The sequence below is a fragment of the Phascolarctos cinereus genome, unplaced genomic scaffold, assembly GCF_003287225.1.
Source record: "Phascolarctos cinereus isolate Bilbo 61053 unplaced genomic scaffold, phaCin_HiC Scaffold_726;HRSCAF=1367, whole genome shotgun sequence".
Lineage (NCBI taxonomy): Eukaryota > Metazoa > Chordata > Mammalia > Diprotodontia > Phascolarctidae > Phascolarctos > Phascolarctos cinereus.
Window position 1 is genome coordinate 414,581,171 of NW_027556098.1, and position 17,909 is coordinate 414,599,079.

Consider the following 17,909-nt stretch of genomic DNA (forward strand, 5'->3'; position numbering starts at 1 on the left):
TTAGGGACTGGATATAGGGACAAGGCCAGACTGAAGGATAGTTCAGGCTCCTGGAACAAGCCTTTGCCTTCCTTGTATCCCAAAGCCTCTCAGCCTTTGGAGAAAATGAAGAAACAGGACTGGAATTCATTCAGCAACACAGAGGGCTTGGTGACCTTCAAAATGGTCCTAAACAGCCTTTGCTTTATGCTTCTCCTTCTCACTGTGTTCTTGCCCTATTGGCTGAAGATTCAAGTGTCTCATACCAATCTCTACATGGGCTTATGGAAGGCTTGTGGGGACAAAATGTGTGAGGACATTCTGAATTCAGGTACATAAAAATAGAGAGGAGAATGGAGGGCAGAAAGTGAGGATGAGGATTTTGAAGGAGGTAGTGAATATGGATAGGGACAGGGATAAACATGGAGAATAGAGATGGAGGGTAGAGAATGAAGGTGGAGCTGGAAATAAAGGTAGAGGATAGAGGAAAAGAGGATCCCCAAGTCTACTGAACCTGATTTAAGCAACTTGATGTCATCCATTAGTCTAAGAAGGTTTCTTCCTATGAGTGGGCATATGGGCACAGGAGACTGACCCTGGGGATGTGTGTGTGTGTGTGTGTGTTAGCCATCGCTATCACTGCCTTTCTCCAGTCTTAATTAAGGTAGTTCAAGTGCTGATGGGCATAGCCATTGTAACAGGCTTCCTGGCTTTCATGGACATCTTCCTGATACTGATCAATGTAGTGAATGATACGACATTCTATTACCTTTCCTCTGCCCTGTGCAGCTTTGTCACTGGTAAGACACCTCGACTCCATTGTCCCTATGGGGCTTGGTTAAGAGGTGGTGGGAGGCTGGACACTTGCTGTTCTGGGGCTCTGACACCATCTAATTCTTCCTGCAGCCTTACTGGGCCTTGTTGCCCAGATCATCTTCATGATCAGCATACAAGTGATTTCTATCCATAGCACCAATCACCTTATCTTCGAATGGGGCTTCTACCTAGGCTGGGGCACTTCCACATTGTACCTCCTGAGTGGTGAGGTGGTGATAGGGGCTAAAAAGGGCTGGGAACAGGGCTAGGATTGGAAAGGGAGAACAAAATAAGGGTGAGGCTGGTCGTGGGTATGGGAATGAGGACGGAAGTGGGAATGGGCAGGAGATGGGCATATGATCAGAAATGGAGAACAAGATAAGGGTGAGGATGGTGATGAGCATGGGAATGAAGATGGGGATGGGAATGGGAACTAAGAGGCCTCCCCTCTCAAAGGCTCTCTGATACTGGTGAGGAGGTACATGAAAACAGTGAAGTCAAGAACCAGCCCTATGACCAAGTCAATCCAAGAACCCAAGTCAACCTCCAGCTGAAGTCAGCTCCTGCCCTTCTTTCCTGGACCGGACCTTCTGCAGCTCTTCTCTCTCTCTCTCTCTCTCTCTCTCTCTCTCTCTTTCTCTGTGTGTGTGTGTGTGTGTGTTTAAAGCCTCTCAGGTACTGGCTCTGACTTTGCCTCTGGGGAACCCTTCCTCCATTTTAACATCTTTTGCCTCCAGGACCCCTTCCTCTTTGTTCCCATTCTTCCCATGAATCCCCTGGGCTCTACTCTCTGTGTATGGTGGGGGAGGGAGGAGGGAGAAGTGACCTGAAGTAGTTTCCAAGCCACCCTGGTTTTCCAGCTAAGAAATCATTTGTATAAACAAAAACAGTGAATAACCAAGTAAACAGACAAACAAACAGTCTGAGCAGTGGCATCTTTGGGAAATAAATGGAACCTTTGGCTGGCATCCTAGACATTTCAGGTCCCAAAGCCCATATAATCTTGGGGATCCTGGCCTCCCAAGCCTCCTGGGGCCTAGGTGTCTATGTTCCAGTACCTTTGGCCCCAGGAGTTCTAGTTCCCAGTTCCCCACTGTGTATCTGTCCCACATTGCCTTAGGCTTCCCAGTGCCAACCTCTTTTGGGGGGACCCAAGTGTCTGCCTCCAACCTCTATTCACTTCAGGGATCTAGGTATCTAGTCACACCACTCCCTCCCCAGGACAGAACCAAAAAGGGCTTAGTGAGTCAGCTTTACCAAGCCTGTGCTGTTACTAGCCACATCCTCTCCTACCCACGTCCTGGTGAATGCCACTGTTTTTTTTCTTTTTTTTAAACCTTCTCATACCACCTCCAGGATACCTCTTCTCTTTCAGGGAATAGGAGGAAGAGGCCTCTCCCCTTAACACCCTATACACTCCTCACTACCCGGTGGGATGTCAGCCTTACTTGCCTTTCCCCATACCTAGCCCCCACCAGCCCCAGGCAAAGGACAGTGACATTAGGGTTTGAGGAAAGGAGTATAAAGATGATCTGCGTCATGAATCTGGTGTGAAACCCTTCACCTCTTCCCTTTCCGGGACCCACACTTGAAGCCCCAACCTCTTGCTGGCTTGGCCAAGTCTCAGTCCCCTTCCAGGTCCTTGAGACCCAAACATTTGGCTTCCAGTCCTCTGTAACTTTTCAGGCCCCAGCTACTGGCACCTGTATCGCTCAGGAATTCAGGTTGCCCCCCAAATTCTCCCTACCCTACCTACAAGATCCAAGCTCCCTGTTCTCTGGCTTCCACTGTCTAAGGCCCCAGGAGTCTGGCCTTCCAGTTACTGCCCATCTCTGAGAATAAGGCACCCCCAGTTCCTGAGGACCCAAGCCAAGGATGCGTCCCTGCTCCGTGCTCGCCCTGCTTTCTGGGAGTCTTGCTCTGGCCCTCCTGCTGGTCACACTGAGTACTGATTACTGGATCACCTCTGTAAGCCCTAAGCACCAGGCTCACTCTGGCCTCTGGCACCCAGATGAGGATTCTGTGAAAGGTAAGAGGGCCGTCCCTGGGATTTGGTGACCTTGGAACATCCAGTTTGGGCTTATCTGCTAGCACCCATGTTGCAGATTTCATCCAGGCCACCCGAGTCTTCGCCATCCTGGCTGCACTGGCAGGTCTGCTGTCCATCTCCTGTCTGATCCTCTTCATCACTCCGTTTCTCCGTAACTCCAGCTTCAGCTCCCTGGCCTCTTTGGTTTTTTGCATCACAGCCTTCGTTGCAGGTGAGTCCCATGGCAGGGGAGGGAGAGAAGCCTAGGAGGCAGAATTGGCAGGCTGGGGAGGAGAGAAGGGTCTCACAGCCTCCCATTCACAGCCCTCTTCTGCATGGTGGCAATGGCTGTCTACACTGGAGAGCGATGGAAAGAACCTGATCATCCTCAGATTCAGACCTCCTTTGCCTGGTCCTTCTACATGGGATGGATTTCTGTTTTCCTCTTCCTTATCACTGGTAAGTGGAGGAAGTACAGTGTGGGGACTGTGTGAGGGACTAGACGCCTCTGGGACTATAGGCCTCCCATCCCAGGAAGAGAGAAAGACTGGGAACAGTGGCCCTTCCCTCTTGGGCCTCCAGAGCAAAGCCCCAAATTAGGAGGATGGAGAACCTGACACGAATGGGGTGGGGGAGGGGATCAGAATGAAGCTCCTCTGAAGCCTCCCTCTCTCTACCGTAACAGGAGTCCTGAGCCTTGTGGTGCATTGGGGTGCTCCCCATCCCAGCTATGAGACCTTCTCAGCTTGAGAAATCAGCCCTTGATTCACTGAATAAACCAAAAGTTGCCCATTGGGTTTATTTGTGTCTCATTCCTGCCAAGCCTAACCCTGCGTCCCCAGTCAGCTTGACTCTCTGAACCCTTCATCTGTGTCTCTTTCCCCTTCGATCTTTCATCCTATCCCAGTAACCCTCCTCCCACCCACACATCGTTTCCCATTCTCCCTTGACTGCTTGCCAGTGTCCCCCTAGAACACCTAGGATCCCACCTTCCATTACCACTCTGCCTCTTTCTCCATCTCCTAACCTCTGCTTTCGGTCAGTTTCTCAATCTTCCATTCTCCCTGTCTCCCAGAACTTCCTATGTCCTAGTCCTTCACTAGCGTTGGTCTATGCCAACATGCCTTCTCTTCCAGTCTTTCCTGAATCCCTTTTCTCCCCCATACCCCATCCTGTCTCACAGTGCCCCCCCCACACTACCTCCTTTCTTTGTTCTTCTCAGGCTTTCCCTTCTGTCTCTCCTCTTCATCCTCCTATTCTCCCCCTCTCTTCCCAATTTCTCAAGCTACCTGTCTCCAAATTTCCCCCTACTCCATTTCTCCAGTCTTCTCCTTCTTTTGCCTCTGCTCCTAGAATATCCTGTTGTGCTCCTCCTTCTCTCGTCCCAAACCCCAGATATCTCCTTAACTCCCTCATCAATTTCCCTCACATAAAGACTATTTCAGGAGTCCTTGTGTTCAACCTTCATCTATCCTGTTGCTGATCCAGCACAAACAGACTCCTCCATCTCCTCAATTAATGGGGTGTGTGTGCCTTTAATGAGGTGTAGGGGGGTTCTGGAACTCCTTCCTCATAGAGACCCTGGCCCCCTCCTCCCCCACTAACCCTCCATCTCCCCACCCCAGGCGGGAGGTGCTGGAGTAGGATGGCCGAGCTGGGTGGGAACCACGCAGGTGGGGGGTTCCCCTCAAATGGAGGGACTCACCCTGAAGAGCAGGCTAGCTGAGCTGGGTGTGAGCCACACAGGTGGGGGGTTCCCCCTAAATGGAGGGGACTTGTCCTGAGGAGCAGGCTAGCTGAGCTGGGCCTGAGCCACGCAGGTGGGGGGACAAAATGTGGGGAGGGTTCCCCCAAAGGGACCCAGGAAGAAGGGAGTGGGTGGGGAGGACCCTCTCCATGTCTGGAATCCCAGCCCTGCCACACCCCTTGGCCTGTAGCGGCCCCTGAATGGGGGTGAAGAGGAGCCTGCAGAGCGCTGGCCTGTCGCTGGGCCTCTTGGCCAACATCCTCGTTGTGCTGGCCGCCTCCACTGACTTTTGGAGTCGCTTCTCTGAGGGCCACAGTGGACTGTGGCGGGTGTGTCGGAAGCACAACTGCACTAACTCCTCTTGCGAGAGTGAGGACCACTGCAGCCCCAGAGCACTGGGGGTCCCCTTGTCCTGGACATCCCACGCCCGGGGCCTCAGCTTCTTTAACCATTAACGCTGGCTGGTCTCTGAGCTCCCTTCCAGCACCAAAGAAATCTCTGACCCCTCTCCCAACTCACTCCGTCACCACAATGGCCTGGCACTGGCCTATTAGGGCAGAGGTCCTTCACTGGGGAGGGCCCTGCCTATCGAATAGCCTCCATCCAGTCATCATCCCCTCCTCTTCCTTGCCTCTTAATCACCAAGCGGGGACGCTGAGGTCTCATGGTGGTGGTGAGGGGCCGGGAGGTGTTTGTGCTGACACCTTGCTCTCTCCCCCCTTTCCCCAGCCATGCTGGCGGTGACAGCGGCCTGTGTGGTCTTGGCCGCTGGCTCGGGCCTCGTGGCCTCAGTGCTGGGCATCCGAGTCCTGCAGGCATCCCTCAACGGGAACCTTATTCCACCCCGCGGCCGGAACGCCTGCCTAGGCTTCTTTCTGAGCGGTGAGGGGGATCGAGTCGAAAGAAACGGGCATGGGGCAAGGCCAGGACCAGATCCGGGTGGCCAGGGGGCTTTTCTGGAAGAAGTCAGGACAGGAACGGAGCCAGGCCAAGGAAAGGGGCGGTGGGGTGAGAGAGGGTGAGAGAGAGAGAGAGAGAGAGAGAGAGAGAGAGAGAGAGAGAGAGAGTGCGTGTGTGTGTGTGTGTGTGTGTGTGTGTGTGTGTGTGTGTGTGTGTGTGTGTGTGTGTGTGTCTGGAAGGGGACGCTCTGGATGCCGGCGGGGACCTAGAGAGCCAGGCAAGAGAGCAGCTTTCGAGGGGAAGTCGGGGTGTACCTAGGTCCCCCACCTCTGCTAACCCGGGGGGGGGTCTGCTGGGGCCAGCGCTGCTGCTGCTGGCAGGTATGGTGGGCTACACTGCACGGGAAGCGTGGAAGGTGGATAGCTTCTTCTCCTGGTTCTACTTCACCGCCTGGCTAGCCCTGCCCTTCTCCATCCTCGCAGGTAGTTAGGCCCAGGTGGAGATCTTAAAGTCCTACCACCCACCCCAGGGACCCCCAGGCCTATCCTCCAGTCCCTACTTCAAAGACCCGCAGTCCCCTCCCCTCTCTTCCCATCCTAGGGACTCCAAAGTCACTCAGTCCTGCGGGACATGGAACCCCCAGTCCCCCTACTTCTGAGTCACCTAGCCCCCTCTCCTCCTCGGGACCCCCAGTCCTCCTCCCTCTGAGTCACTCAGTCCCCTCTCCTTGGGACCCTTGGACATCTCCTCCTGAGTCATCTAGCCCCCTCCCTTCCTCGGTACCACCAGTCCTCCTCCCTCTGAGACCCTTAGACATCTCCTCCTGAGTCATCCGGCCCCGTCCCCTCCTCGAGTCCCCCTCCCCCCGAGTCACCTAGCCCCGTCCCCCTCCTCGGGACCCCCAGTCCCCCTCCCTCTGAGTCACTCAGTCCCCTCTCCTCCTCGAGACCCTTAGACATCTTCCCCCGAGTCACCTAGCCCCCTCCCCTAGGCTTCTGCTTCCTCTTCGCGGACATGATCCTGCAGAGCACAGACGCCATCAGCGGCTTCCCCGTGTGCTTGTGAGCCCAGCGCGGCTGGGCCCAGGATCTAGGCTAATAAAGGCGCTTCCCTCCCCCAGTCTCGCTGGATTTCCCTCCTCCTGAAAGCCTTCCGGGAAAAACCCTGGTGGGAGAGGTCCAGAAGGGATGGAGTGACTTACAGTATGGAACCGGGGGAAAGGGGGAGGAAAAGACTGAGCCCCGCCCTCTCCGTGTGACCCCACCCCCTCTTCCCGGGGTCCCAGCCCGGCCCGCATCCTTCCGGACGCGCTTCCGCACATGCGCAAAAGGCACCGTTGCGGAGGGGGGGGAAGACGGGAGGGGCTTCAGACCTTGGACCCTCGTTTCGGTCCACTCTACCCGCTGTGTACCCTTTGCCCTCCATTGGCGTCCAAGCCTCCAATCCAGCACACACCTACTGCCTTCATTGGCCCGTGGTCGAGCGCCCCTCCCTAAGCTTCCAAGGCATTTGGTGGCTGATTGGGGGACAGGCTGCGAGGGGCGGGATGATCTCATAACGTATTTTCTGATTGGTGGAGGGCGGCGGGGCTGTGTGGGGAGGAGGAGTGTGGGGTAAAAGGTAGCGCAGCAGTTTTGGAGGCGGGGAGAGAAGAAAGGCGTAGGAATTAGTGGCTGATTGGTGAAGGCCGGAGTCAAGGGGCGGAGTCTACAGACAGCGCCGATCTCTGGTTGGTGAAGAGCTGAGAGGGCGGAGCCCTCGAGCCGGCACAGGCGTTGGCCCAAAGCGTTAGACCCGGCAGCGGCGGCGGCCTCAAGATGGCGGAGCTGCGCGCGCTGGTTGGAGTCAAGCGGGTCATAGACTATGCTGTGAAGGTGAGCGCGACCTCAGACCTCGTCCCCTCCCCTCTCCTTGACGGTACCAGCCTGACACAGGGGAGCGAACGCGCAGGGTGGCATTAAGGCCAAGCGAGGGCAAAGGTCGAGGGGCTGACCTTTCACCTCGATGTCTCCCCTCACCCATTCTCCAGGGTTGACCCCTGTACCCCCTTTCACTAGTTGGAACCCTGAGGCTCAGCGTGGGTGAGCCACGAGCCAGAGATTCCGCGCCCCTCCTCCTCCCCCCACGCTGTGGCTCCGGGAGGGGCGGGACTCTAAGGGGGCGTGTTTAGAGATCACCTAGTCTGATGGGGGTGGGGTGCAGGAGAGGGGGTCACCCGGGGAGGGACTCCCCTGGTTGGGGTGCATCAGAGGGGTCACCCAGGGAAGGACTGCCCTGCGCAGGACGATGTCATGAACCAGGGAGGAGACACAGACAAGGGGTAGTCTGGGAGGCTTCTAGGACAAGTAGGCTTGGGAGCTGGCCTCCTTCTCCCCCCACCCCATTTCAGCAGGGGTCAGAGGGAGGGGGCCGCAGCTGCCTTTCTGACTGTCCTTCAGACTGCCCTTTCCCTGCTCCCCTCAGATCCGAGTGAAGCCAGACAAGACCGGTGTGGTGACAGATGGGGTGAAGCACTCCATGAACCCCTTCTGTGAGATCGCGGTGGAGGAGGCTGTGAGGCTGAAGGAGAAGAAGCTGGTGAAGGAGGTGATTGCTGTCAGCTGTGGCCCCAAGCAGTGCCAGGTGAACCTTTGACCTCAGGCCGGTGGGGGGAGGTGGAGCAGAGAGGGCCGTGGCAGTGATCACATCGATCTCTTCACCCCCAGGAGACCCTTCGCACGGCTCTGGCCATGGGGGCTGACCGTGGCATTCACGTGGAGGTGCCCGAAAGCGAGGCAGAGCGGCTGGGGCCCCTCCAGGTTTCCCGAGTGCTCACTGCTTTGGCCCAGAAAGAGAAAGCTGGGCTGGTACTGCTGGGGAAGCAGGTGAGAGCCCGAGCCAGCCTTTTCCTTCTCCCCTTTCTGCACCTGCTTTCTTGTGTTGGTCACTTTTGCCCCACTTTGCCATTCTTTCTCTCCTCTATATTTTTCTTCCCTCTCCCTTTCAAGGCCAAGTTCTCCAGGGTTAGGAATCATCCAGAAGTCCCAGGTCTGAGTGTCTGAGGGATGGCCTGTCCTGTGCTGCACTGCCCTCATAAGAGTAGTGGGAGGAGGAGCCTTTGCACTCCAGGGAGCTCCCCCTGGGTGAACAGCAGCAGCATAGGCTTCGAAAGTTCTTTCCCCTCTTGGGGCCTCAGTTTCCCAGTTTGTAAATGGAAGTCAGAGAAGATGACTTCTCAGGACCCTTCCAGCTCTTAGGTTCCACGTTCTAGCATTACCTTGCCCCCTAGCAATTTCCTGCGTCTCCCCTCCTCAAAGGCCATCGATGATGACTGTAATCAGACTGGACAGATGACAGCTGCCATGCTTGACTGGCCTCAGGTGAGCCTCTGGGAATGCAATGCCAAATGTGGGAGAGTGAGTCCATACCCTGAAATTCCCTTGAACATCCCTTATCCCTCTGTGTGGTGCCCTCCACTTGAGATGCCCTAAAGGCCCATCTGAGCCCTCTGGGACACTTTGGGTACATTCTGCTACCCTGGTCCCCTTCTGGACTCTAGGCAGTTCCTGGATCACACAGCTCCCTGTGACTTCCTTCCCCCCAGCTCCCCTCAGACTCCCTGTGTCCCTACCCTGTCCCCAGCTCTCTTCAGACTCCTTGTAATGCCCCCACTTCCAAGTTCCCTCCAGGAGACATCCCACACCCCCAACACACACCTCAGCCCTCCCAGGTAACAAGTTCCCTCCTGCTCTCCAGGGCACATTTGCCTCAAAACTCACACTAGAGGGGGACAAGGTGACAGTGGAGCGAGAGATTGATGGTGGGCTTGAGACAATTCGCCTCAAGCTGCCTGCTGTGGTGACTGCTGACCTCCGGCTGAATGAGCCCCGATATGCCACTCTGCCCAATATCATGGTAAGCGGGGGCAGGCGACTCCCAGACGCTCAGGCTGGCCCGGTCTGAGCCATCCTACACACACTCACCCTTCTCAGTCTGTACAGACACACACACACACACACACACACACACACACACACACACACACACACACACACACCCCTCCCCCCCAGACCTTTCAGACTTCCTGATCCTCTTGACAGCGCAGGACTACGAGGCAGCCAGGGCGTTGGGAGGCCACGAATCCCAGCCTCCATCGTCCCCCGTCTGTGGTCCTCCAGCCTTTGCCTGTTCAAGTCTACCATTGTACTTACAGTTAGTGCCCATCGGCACTAGAACATGTTTCCTGAGCTCCAGCAATCATGGTGAATCCTCCACTTTGAAGCTCTTCCCTCTCTGATGCTCTGCCCCAAACAGAACAATTCTCTCCCTCTCTGCTCTTCAGACATCTGACGAGAGAGCTCCAAAGGTTACAGAGCATGTAGACCCATTATTTGCAGTAGGGGCTATTTGTTTTCCCATTTTACAGGGAACAAATTGAGTCCCATTGGGGCCCACAGCTGATAAACGTCCCAGGTACAACTTCACTCTGGGACTCCAGGCTCTGATCTCAGGTCTCATTCCCTGCTCTCCTCCCCTTCCCTTTCCTACCACCTCCAAATGTGGGGTGGGTCCAGCGGGCTGGGTTTGGGGGTGGCGGTGATGGGAGCCCCCTGGAGGAGGGGCTTCTGCCTTTCTGCTGCCTTGGTGGGAGTGGGAACACCAGTTCTGCCCCTCCCAGAATGACAGAGCCCAGACTTTCCCTCTTAATCTTCCTTCAGAAAGCCAAAAAGAAGAAGATTGAAGTGGTGAAGCCTGGGGACCTGGGGGTGGACATGTCCTCCCGCATTTCTGTGCTCAGTGTGGAGGATCCACCCCAGCGCACAGCAGGGATGAAAGTGGACACCACTGAGGACCTTGTGGCCAGACTGAAAGAGGCAGGGCATGTCTGAACTACCCCTCCCCCCAATAAATTTGTGGCACCCTCCCCCCTTTGCCTCCTCTCTGCAGCCTTGTTGTGGACTTGCCCTTTGGAAACACTTGGTTCAGGAAGTCTTCCAGAATTCTTCCTGACCCCATCCTCTCTACACATCATGGCACTCATTCACCGGCTTCCAGAGGGGCCGCTCCCTTCTCCCTCGGTCTCTTGGACCACAAACTCCTGGAGGCTTTTAGGGCTTCCCAGGGACTAGGGCTTTGTTCAGTAGCTGGGAAATCCTGGAAACCAGGGCTGTTTCCCCTTCAAACCCTGGACCCTTCTGGCCAAGGTTATTGCCCAACACTGTGCTCACTAGGGTTTTCACACAGGTTGAAGGAAGTGTGGAGAGGGGAGGGCATCGAGGAGAATCGTCAACAGTTCTATTCATAAATCCATGGGCTGTGTCCCCTGGGTTGGTGCGGGCTCCCCACCCAAGAAGCCGCTTGGCCTGTCAGACCCGTCTTGGCTCCAGGAGGGTTGGGAGGCCGGACCTACCCCTGGCTTTTTGCCTTTGACAACATGGCCACCCAGGGGCCTCAGCCTCTCCAGCAGCTGCTACTCCTGTTTCTGGGTGAGCACCCCTCCATCCCTACCTCCTAAAACCCGTGGCAAACGGGAAAGCTTTACCTAGACCCTCGTGGGTGGTGGCCCTTTCTGGCCCTTCACAGTGGGAGACTTACAGGAGGCCTCACTGCTGGGGGAATTGTTTGTCTCAAGGTCCTTGTTTTCCAGGACCCTTGTCTGTAAGGGACAGCTCTACCTTGTGCCTACTCACTGCACCTCTCTGGGAGAGTTGGGTAGACCTTTCATCCTGAGGGCCCTCCTGAGAGTTGGGCTTTCTCTGTAAGCGTTCCATAACCTTAGGATTTTTTCGGGGGGAAAGGGGTGTGGGGGAAGCCTTGAGATCCTACCCTGGTCCTTTTTTCTCTTTTGCCTTTGAAAGACCTTTATCCCCTTTTCTGAGGTCTCTTCTCCACAGACTCCCCAGTTATGGGAGAGCCTTCTCCCCACTCCCTAGGCCTCTTCCTCAAAACACCTTATCCCGGTGGTGTGAGACCTGCAGCAGCAGGGCCTCTGCCTCCTTCCACCACCCGTCTCTCCCACTGTCCTTTTTCTCCCAAATAAAACATCCAGTCTCGGGCGTGGGAACGTCATCCCCTGCAGCCCTTGGTGGCAGAATTTCACCTTCAGTTCCCTCTCTTGGAGTGAGACTCTCCTCTCCCAGCGGCTTTCGTGGGAGTAACTCAACAGTTCTGAGTGGAAAAGCCTCCCCAGCTACGGCCCTGGGTGGGAACGCCTCCTCTCCTGGAGCCCCCAGAGAGAAAACGCCGTCTCCTACAGTTCAGGATTTGAAAGAGCCGCCTCTCCAAGTCCCTTCTGGGTGGTCCAGCCCGCGGATTGCTGGGGGTCCCTTGTCCGTGCTCGTGGGCTCTCCCATCTCCCTACGCTTAGCTCCGGCTCCAGCCCTGGGCCCACCCAGTCCGGTCGTGGTTTGGCGTCGGGGAACCACAGTGCTGGCGGCTGGGACCCTGGGGAGCAAAGCCGCCCCACCCAGCCTAGCCCCAGACTACCGGACCCGGCTCCGCTTTGACCAGGCGACGGGTGGTCTCGATCTGGAGCAGGCAGAACTGGCTGACAGCGGCCACTATACTGCGGAGCTGATCCACGCGGGGCGCGAACGGGAGCTCCGGAACGTCACAGTCTACGTGTACGGTGAGGGGGCAGAGGAGTGCTGAAATCCGACAGACTGGCGGGCTGTGTGGATACAGCCTGGGACGAGGGGAGCTGACCCCGGTCCCTTCCCCGCTCCGGGTTTCAGGTTACTGATTTGTAAAAGGAGAGCACCAGCCCTACCCGGCTCCACCAGTTAGTGAGAACAGGCATTGGGGAAGAGCTTTCTGGTTCACAAAGGTCTTTATGCACATTATTTCATTTGATCCTCAAACAAGCCTGTGACAGTAGGCGCGCTTATCAGGATCTTACAGATGAGAAAACAGGCTGAGGTGACGCCAGGACTCCCCGGGAGTGGGGGGGAAAGGGGGAGGATGACGGAGGCGCCTAAGTCCGGTCGCTGTCTGCCAAATCTCTTGCGCAGAGCCCCTGCCACGATTAACGGTGGCACCCGCGGACCCAGTGACGGAGGAGGGGACTCCAGAGCTGCGGCTGCGCTGCGTGGGAGCCCGGCCCAGTCAGGGCCAACTCAGCTGGAGCCAGGGGGAGCGGCCCCTGGAAGCGGGGCCCGGAGACGGTGAGGGTCCGGCCCGGCTGAGGACCGATGGAATCGACCTGGTCATCACGCGTCCGAAGAGGACAGACCAGGCCAACTACACGTGCCGCGTGCAGAGCCCCTTCGGGGCCAGTGAAGCCACGGCGGCCGTCACCGTCCTGTGTAAGCGAGGGGCACAGCTGGGAATCAGACATCTGGGTCCCCGAGGAATGGAAGGCGAAGGGGGAGGGAGGAGCCGAGGCGAAGAGAATGCCTGGATCCCCGGCAGGGGGCGGGGCGGAGGACATCTGGAGTAGGAAGGGCAGGTGCCCAGGGGCCCTGAAGGTGGGGTGCAGTTCCGGGGCTGTGACGCCCGGGTCGGCGGTCCTGACGCCTAGGTCCGGGGGTTGCGGGTTCGGAGAGGACGCTGATGTCTCGCCCGCCCGCAGACGGCCCGGATCCCCCGGTCATCACCGTCTCCTCGGACCGCGACGCAAGCCCCGCCCGCTACGTCTCGATGGGCAGCAATGTGACCCTGCGCTGCGATGCCGCTTCCAGGCCGCCGGCCGAGCTCTCCTGGAGCCTGGCAGACCCACGGGAGGCTGCCGTGCCAGCGGGGCCTCGACTCCTCCTGCCCGGCGTGGGGCCAGCCCACGCAGGAGCCTACGCCTGCCTCGCGGCCAATCCACGCACAGGACTCCGGCGCCGCGGGCTGCTCAACCTCACCGTGGCCGGTGCGGCCCGGGTCCGAGGGCAGGCCGGGACAGGGAACGGGGTTCTCAGCTAGAGGAGACAGGGAAGGGTGAAAGCGGGGAGGTTCTGAGCTGAGGGGGAGAAGACGGGGGGCGGGGCTAAGAGGAAGGGGCGGAGCAGGGGGAAAGACGGGGCTTGGAGGAGAGGGCTGGGGGGCGGGCACAAAAGGCGGGTCTAAGATGAAGGAGGCGGGGCCTACTGAGAGCGCAGGCGGGAGCGGGGAAGTGACAGGCTTGGAGGAGCGGGCTGGGGGCGGGGCTACCTCTGTGACTCCGCCTCTCCCGCAGCCCCGCCTCCTGGTTCCCCACGCTGTTCCATTCAAGCCTCTCCGGGAGACCGGAGCCTGCTCCTGGGCTGCACGTGGCCCGGGGGCGTCCCTGGAGCCTCGGTGCAGTGGACGGGGCTGCCCCCGGACGTCCCCGCGAGCCCCTCTCCCTCCTCGCTGTTCGTCTCGGTCCCTGCGCGCCCGCAGCTCAGCGGACTCACCTTCACGTGCCTCGGGCGCCACCTCGCGGCCACGAGGAGCTGTAGCGTCACCCCCAGTGAGTGGGGGCGGGACTTCCGCCTTTGGGAACCAGGGGCGGGACTTCGCCTCTACAGACCGGTACCCGGCTTTTGGGTCAGAGCTAAACGGGCCTTTTCCCAAGTGCAAGGAAAAAAATCTTTTGTCTCAGAAGGTTTTCCTCTTAATTCTTAGAGACCTCCCCATTTACCCCGTGGTGGGGGTGGGACTTCCTCTTCTTTCCCCCAGAAAAGAGGTGGAACTTCCTCTTATGGCTAAGAAAGGTCCTAGGCTCTTGGGTAGAAGAACCTTCCTTTCCCCAGGCGACAAGGAGTTAAATTTGCCCCTTTTTCCATTTAACTTTAGAGTTAAGTGTACTTTTCTTTTTACCATAGGGGAAAGGATGGGACTTCCTTTTTTCATTTGCCCACCAGGGAGGGCGGGACTTCCTCTTCCTCGGTGGCTTGGGGTGGCCCCAGTATACAGCTGTGGGCCTGGAGTCAGGAAACCTGGAATTCAAATCCAGCCTCAGATACCTCCCAGCTGTGTGACCCTGGGCAACTCAACCCTGTTTGCTCAGTTTCCCCAAGTGTAAAATGGGGATAATAAAAGCACTCATCTCCCAGGGCTGATCAATTGAAATTGTGTTTGTCAAGTGCTTTGTGAACCTGAAATGCTAGCTATTAGCTTTATGGGAGTGGTTTTCTTGACTCTGCTTTTTCTCCCCAGAGGCCCCTGAGGAAGTGCTGCTGAAGCTGAAAACTGAGAAGTCCACTTCTGGGGAGGCCCTGGTGACCCTGGAGGCCACAGGCTGCCCTCCACCAGCCAGGGTGGCCTGGGCTCGAGAGGGACGGCCACTGGCTCCCGGGGGTGGGGGCCGCCTGAAGTTGAGCCCCGATGGCCATAGGCTTCTCCTTGGCAACTTCAGCTTGGAGCATGACGTGGGAAACTACTCCGTGCTGTGCAGTGGGGCCCTTGGGGCTGGTGGGAACCGGATCACCCTCACTGGTCAGCTCCACAGGGATCCCAGAGTCCTGAATCACAGCTCTCTCCATTCAGTGACCCCAGTCCTATTTTCAAGGCTCCTGCCCAATCATTGGCCCGTGGGTCCTTGTTCCCGTCCCTGCCCTTTTAAGCATGCAGGTGTCCGGATCCACCACGGATCCCCAGTTCTGCCTGCTTAGGAGTCTAAGGACCTGAATCCATTCTTTCTCCTCCCCTTCTTGTATAGGGCCTTCCATCTCCTCTTGGCGGCTACAGCCTGCTGATGGGGCGGCTGTCTTGACGTGGGATGTGGAACGTGGCTGTGTAGTCAGTGGCTTTGAGGTGCAGGCACGGACAGAGAAACCGGAAGCAGGGGCCACAGGCCTGAGTGGAGGGGCCTGGACGTCCTTGCTGCTCCTGGGGCCCAGGGAACGCTCGGCTGTAGTGCTCCTGCCCTCCCAGCCCCCAGGGCCTTGGAAGCTTCGGGTGCTGCCCACTCTGGGCAGTCAGCCTGGGCTTCCTTCCTCCAGCCGGAGCTACTGGGCTGGTGAGATTGGGGGTCTGCGTGCCTGTGTGTGCACAGTTGGGTACCTGAGGCAGGCTGGAATATCTGACTCCTGGGTAGCATCCTCAGTCCTGTCTCCCTCTCTACACCAGGTCCTATCCTGGGCCCCGGGGCCATTGCGGGCATCGTGCTCGGCTCCCTGCTGGCTCTGTCCCTCCTTGCAGCACTGCTGGTCCTGCTTGGGTGCTGTGCCTGTCGGTTATGGGGTGAGCAAGGCATGGTTCAATAGCTTTTGAATTGATGACTGATGAACAAGTCACGGTGACCAGTGAGGTCATGGCCAGTGGGGCGGGAGCAGATGAGAGCTCTGCCCAGAATGAGAAAGCAGATAAGAAACTTGGTCAATGAAGAGGGAGCAGAACTATGGCCAGTGGGAACCGAACAGACAAAAACCTTGACCGGGGCAGAGGAGAGGAGAAGATGCAGCTTTGGTCAACGATAAAGGTGACCACTAGAGAAGGAGCAGAGGAGAACCAGGCCCACATTGGATTAGATCAGGAGTGGGGAACCTGCTGCCTCGAGGCCACATGTGGCGCCCTAGGTCCTCAAGTGCGGCCCTTTGACTGAATCCAAACTTCACAGAAGAAATCCCTTTCATAAAAGGTTTTGTTCTGGAAAACTTGGACCCAGTCAAAAGGCCACACCCAAGGGCCTGGAAAGTCACTTGTGGCCTCCAAGCAACAGGTTCCCCACCCCTGGGTCAGATCATATTTTTGGGCAGTGGGAACACAGAAGAATTTGGAAGATAAAAGGGAATGGGATTTCCAGTCAATAGGAACAGAGGAAATGGATGTCTTATGGCCTGGGAAACAGAAGCCAGTTGGACCTAAAAGGGGCACATTGAAGAAAGCTCATTCTGGACCCTCCCCCCCCTTTACTTACTTCCCTTGGCCAGTGTGAGGCCAGACTTAGCTGTGGGCAGTGAGCGGGAGGTGTGGGAGGTCCAGCTAGCCAGTCACATACTTTCTCCTTTCCCTTTGACTGTGTAGGAAACAACATGAAGAAGCCCCTGATCTTCCTCCCTGCAACCTTCACCCCAGAGAAGAAGACACGGAGTGTAACCTCTGTGGGGGCCCCACAATCTTCCCCCAGTGGTTTTGCCATGGAACCCAGTCCCACCTGGGCTTGTCCTGTGAGTAGATGTAGAGTGAGATGTGCTTGACTGTTCAGAAGGGGGCAGTGAGAGGGATTATTTTTCTCTCCACCAGGTGGAAGGGTAAGACTCCCCACCATAAAAGTATGTTAAGGTGGGAGATGTCTGACATAAAGAAAGGCGGGTGGTTTTCGCAGTTATGGGACCTGGATTCAGACGCCAGCTCTGCCACTCTGCTACCTGTGTGACCTTGAACCAGTCGCTTACCCTGGCTTCTAGGGTTGAATTAATGAACCCATATGGTTCTAAGGCTCCCTTAAAAAGAACGGCATCATGAGGTGGCACTTCCTGTTTCTTTCTATGGTAGGGAAGGACTTCCTTTGTCCCACTAGGTGGGGTGGGACTTCCCGTTTCCCCCTTCTTTACAAGACATCAGTGAGAATTCCTATTTGTGCTCACCCGTGTGGGGCTCTCCTCTTTCTCTGCCAAGATGCAGTTGGGGAGAAGTGAAGTAAGGAGACGTAGATAGGCGCTTGATGGACCATAAGATCGCCTCTTCTTCCTTCCTGCCCTAGGCCCTGGAGTTCGGCTTCCCACCTTTCTTGCTTCTTTCCTTCCAGGTGCTGGTTCCCAGCCAGGTCACTGCTGCCAGCCCCAAGGGAGTCCACCGAACAGTGCGGTCAGCCACACAGGTGTGAAGAGCGGCAGCCAGTGTGAGCTCCGAGGACACTGAACTGCCCAGAGCTCTGGGTGCTAAGGAATTCCTGTTTGAGCCCAGCAGAGGATGAAGGGTCTCAACTTTGCACAACTAAGCTTGGGACTCTGATTTGCACAGTGGAAAAGTCAGGGATCTCAAGTCTCATGATTCCATCCAGTCCTCCAGTAAAGGAGACTTCCTGTCTTGGCACAGCTGAGGGGGTGGGGCTTCCTGCCCTTTCCTCCTTGAAGAACCAAGCTTAGAGGTCTGACAGGGCCAGACCTCCTCTGTTGTTCATTCCAGAGCAGGAAGTGGCCTTTCTACTGGAAACGAAGGACTGATTGCCATGGTGGGGTGGGACTTCCTGATTTGGCATGGTGGAGGGGCAGAACTTGCCATGTGGCTGCTTGTAAGTTGGCGGGAGTTTTCTGGAGGTTGAACTGGGCTGGGTGTGTGTGAGTGTACCTTTGGTGGACAGCAGTGAGGAATAAAACAGCTTTGTGGACCTCTGGGTACTTTGGGAGAAGTTGGGGATGAGAAGATGGGGATCCCCAACCAAGACAAGGGGTTGGAGACCAGATGCCAAGGTCTCTCAAAGCGAGTGATTGGAGCCCAGTTATCTGGTATAGGGATGTCACAGACAGGGTTTTGGAAAAAGGTGTTTATTGGTGTGGCGGTTTCAACACTCCCCATGGTTTGCGACACACTGGATCCCAGGGTCCTTCCCCCACCCCCACCCTATCG

The 17,909-nt window shown here is 56.9% G+C and overlaps 3 protein-coding genes and 1 long non-coding RNA gene across 12 annotated transcripts; all 4 read left to right on the forward strand.

The window, feature by feature from the left end:
• The first annotated feature begins 702 nt into the window (after positions 1-702).
• On the forward strand, positions 703-1,329 carry LOC110219809 (uncharacterized). The gene is made up of 3 exons (XR_013482631.1): positions 703-779; positions 886-1,020; positions 1,252-1,329. It is a non-coding gene; the product is annotated as an uncharacterized LOC110219809 (long non-coding RNA).
• Positions 1,330-1,413: 84 nt separating this feature from the next.
• On the forward strand, positions 1,414-7,243 carry LOC110219807 (protein NKG7). 5 transcript variants are annotated; one of them, XM_078145909.1, is made up of 6 exons: positions 1,414-2,824; positions 2,901-3,056; positions 3,149-3,283; positions 5,301-5,453; positions 5,834-5,953; positions 6,592-7,243. In XM_078145909.1, the coding sequence occupies exons 1-6, from the start codon at positions 2,671-2,673 to the stop codon at positions 7,086-7,088; spliced, it is 1,215 nt and encodes a 404-aa protein (XP_078002035.1). In that variant the 5' UTR covers positions 1,414-2,670; the 3' UTR covers positions 7,089-7,243. The 5 variants fall into 5 exon arrangements, with proteins under 5 accessions (XP_078002035.1, XP_078002038.1, XP_078002039.1 ...); XM_078145912.1 differs by having other exon boundaries at positions 1,419-2,824; positions 6,463-6,678; XM_078145913.1 differs by lacking the exon at positions 5,834-5,953 and having other exon boundaries at positions 1,420-2,824; positions 6,463-6,677.
• A 15-nt stretch (positions 7,244-7,258) lies between these two features.
• On the forward strand, positions 7,259-10,374 carry ETFB (electron transfer flavoprotein subunit beta). Of its 4 annotated transcripts, none has more exons than XM_021003507.2 (6): positions 7,259-7,345; positions 7,935-8,093; positions 8,177-8,335; positions 8,768-8,830; positions 9,207-9,365; positions 10,144-10,374. In XM_021003507.2, the coding sequence occupies exons 1-6, from the start codon at positions 7,289-7,291 to the stop codon at positions 10,189-10,191; spliced, it is 645 nt and encodes a 214-aa protein (XP_020859166.1). In that variant the 5' UTR covers positions 7,259-7,288; the 3' UTR covers positions 10,192-10,374. The 4 variants fall into 4 exon arrangements, with proteins under 4 accessions (XP_020859166.1, XP_020859163.1, XP_020859165.1 ...); XM_021003504.2 differs by having other exon boundaries at positions 10,169-10,374; XM_021003506.2 differs by lacking the exon at positions 10,144-10,374 and adding an exon at positions 9,551-9,950.
• Positions 10,375-10,471: 97 nt separating this feature from the next.
• On the forward strand, positions 10,472-17,670 carry VSIG10L (V-set and immunoglobulin domain containing 10 like). Of its 2 annotated transcripts, XM_021003501.2 has the most exons (10): positions 10,472-10,936; positions 11,500-12,078; positions 12,461-12,754; positions 13,021-13,305; positions 13,612-13,866; positions 14,556-14,834; positions 15,058-15,357; positions 15,468-15,581; positions 16,365-16,507; positions 17,089-17,670. In XM_021003501.2, exons 1-10 carry the CDS (start codon positions 10,885-10,887, stop codon positions 17,164-17,166), a joined length of 2,379 nt encoding a protein of 792 aa, XP_020859160.1. In that variant the 5' UTR covers positions 10,472-10,884; the 3' UTR covers positions 17,167-17,670. The 2 variants fall into 2 exon arrangements, with proteins under 2 accessions (XP_020859160.1, XP_078002034.1); XM_078145908.1 differs by lacking the exon at positions 15,058-15,357.
• The last annotated feature ends 239 nt before the right edge of the window (positions 17,671-17,909 follow it).

Bases quoted from the DNA above. Each gene is read 5' to 3' on its own strand.
- VSIG10L (XM_021003501.2), top strand. From the start codon at position 10,885: ATGGCCACCCAGGGGCCTCAGCCTCTCCAGCAGCTGCTACTCCTGTTT. The intron at 13,867-14,555 runs GTGAGTGGGGGC...TTTTCTCCCCAG, and splicing joins GAGCTGTAGCGTCACCCCCA to AGGCCCCTGAGGAAGTGCTG. The intron at 15,582-16,364 runs GTGAGCAAGGCA...TTGACTGTGTAG, and splicing joins CTGTGCCTGTCGGTTATGGG to GAAACAACATGAAGAAGCCC.
- LOC110219807 (XM_078145909.1), top strand. From the start codon at position 2,671: ATGCGTCCCTGCTCCGTGCTCGCCCTGCTTTCTGGGAGTCTTGCTCTG. The intron at 2,825-2,900 runs GTAAGAGGGCCG...CCCATGTTGCAG, and splicing joins AGATGAGGATTCTGTGAAAG to ATTTCATCCAGGCCACCCGA. The intron at 3,284-5,300 runs GTAAGTGGAGGA...CCCTTTCCCCAG, and splicing joins TTTCCTCTTCCTTATCACTG to CCATGCTGGCGGTGACAGCG.
- ETFB (XM_078145914.1), top strand. From the start codon at position 7,289: ATGGCGGAGCTGCGCGCGCTGGTTGGAGTCAAGCGGGTCATAGACTAT. The intron at 8,094-8,176 runs GTGAACCTTTGA...CTTCACCCCCAG, and splicing joins GTGGCCCCAAGCAGTGCCAG to GAGACCCTTCGCACGGCTCT. The intron at 8,336-8,767 runs GTGAGAGCCCGA...CCCTCCTCAAAG, and splicing joins TGGTACTGCTGGGGAAGCAG to GCCATCGATGATGACTGTAA.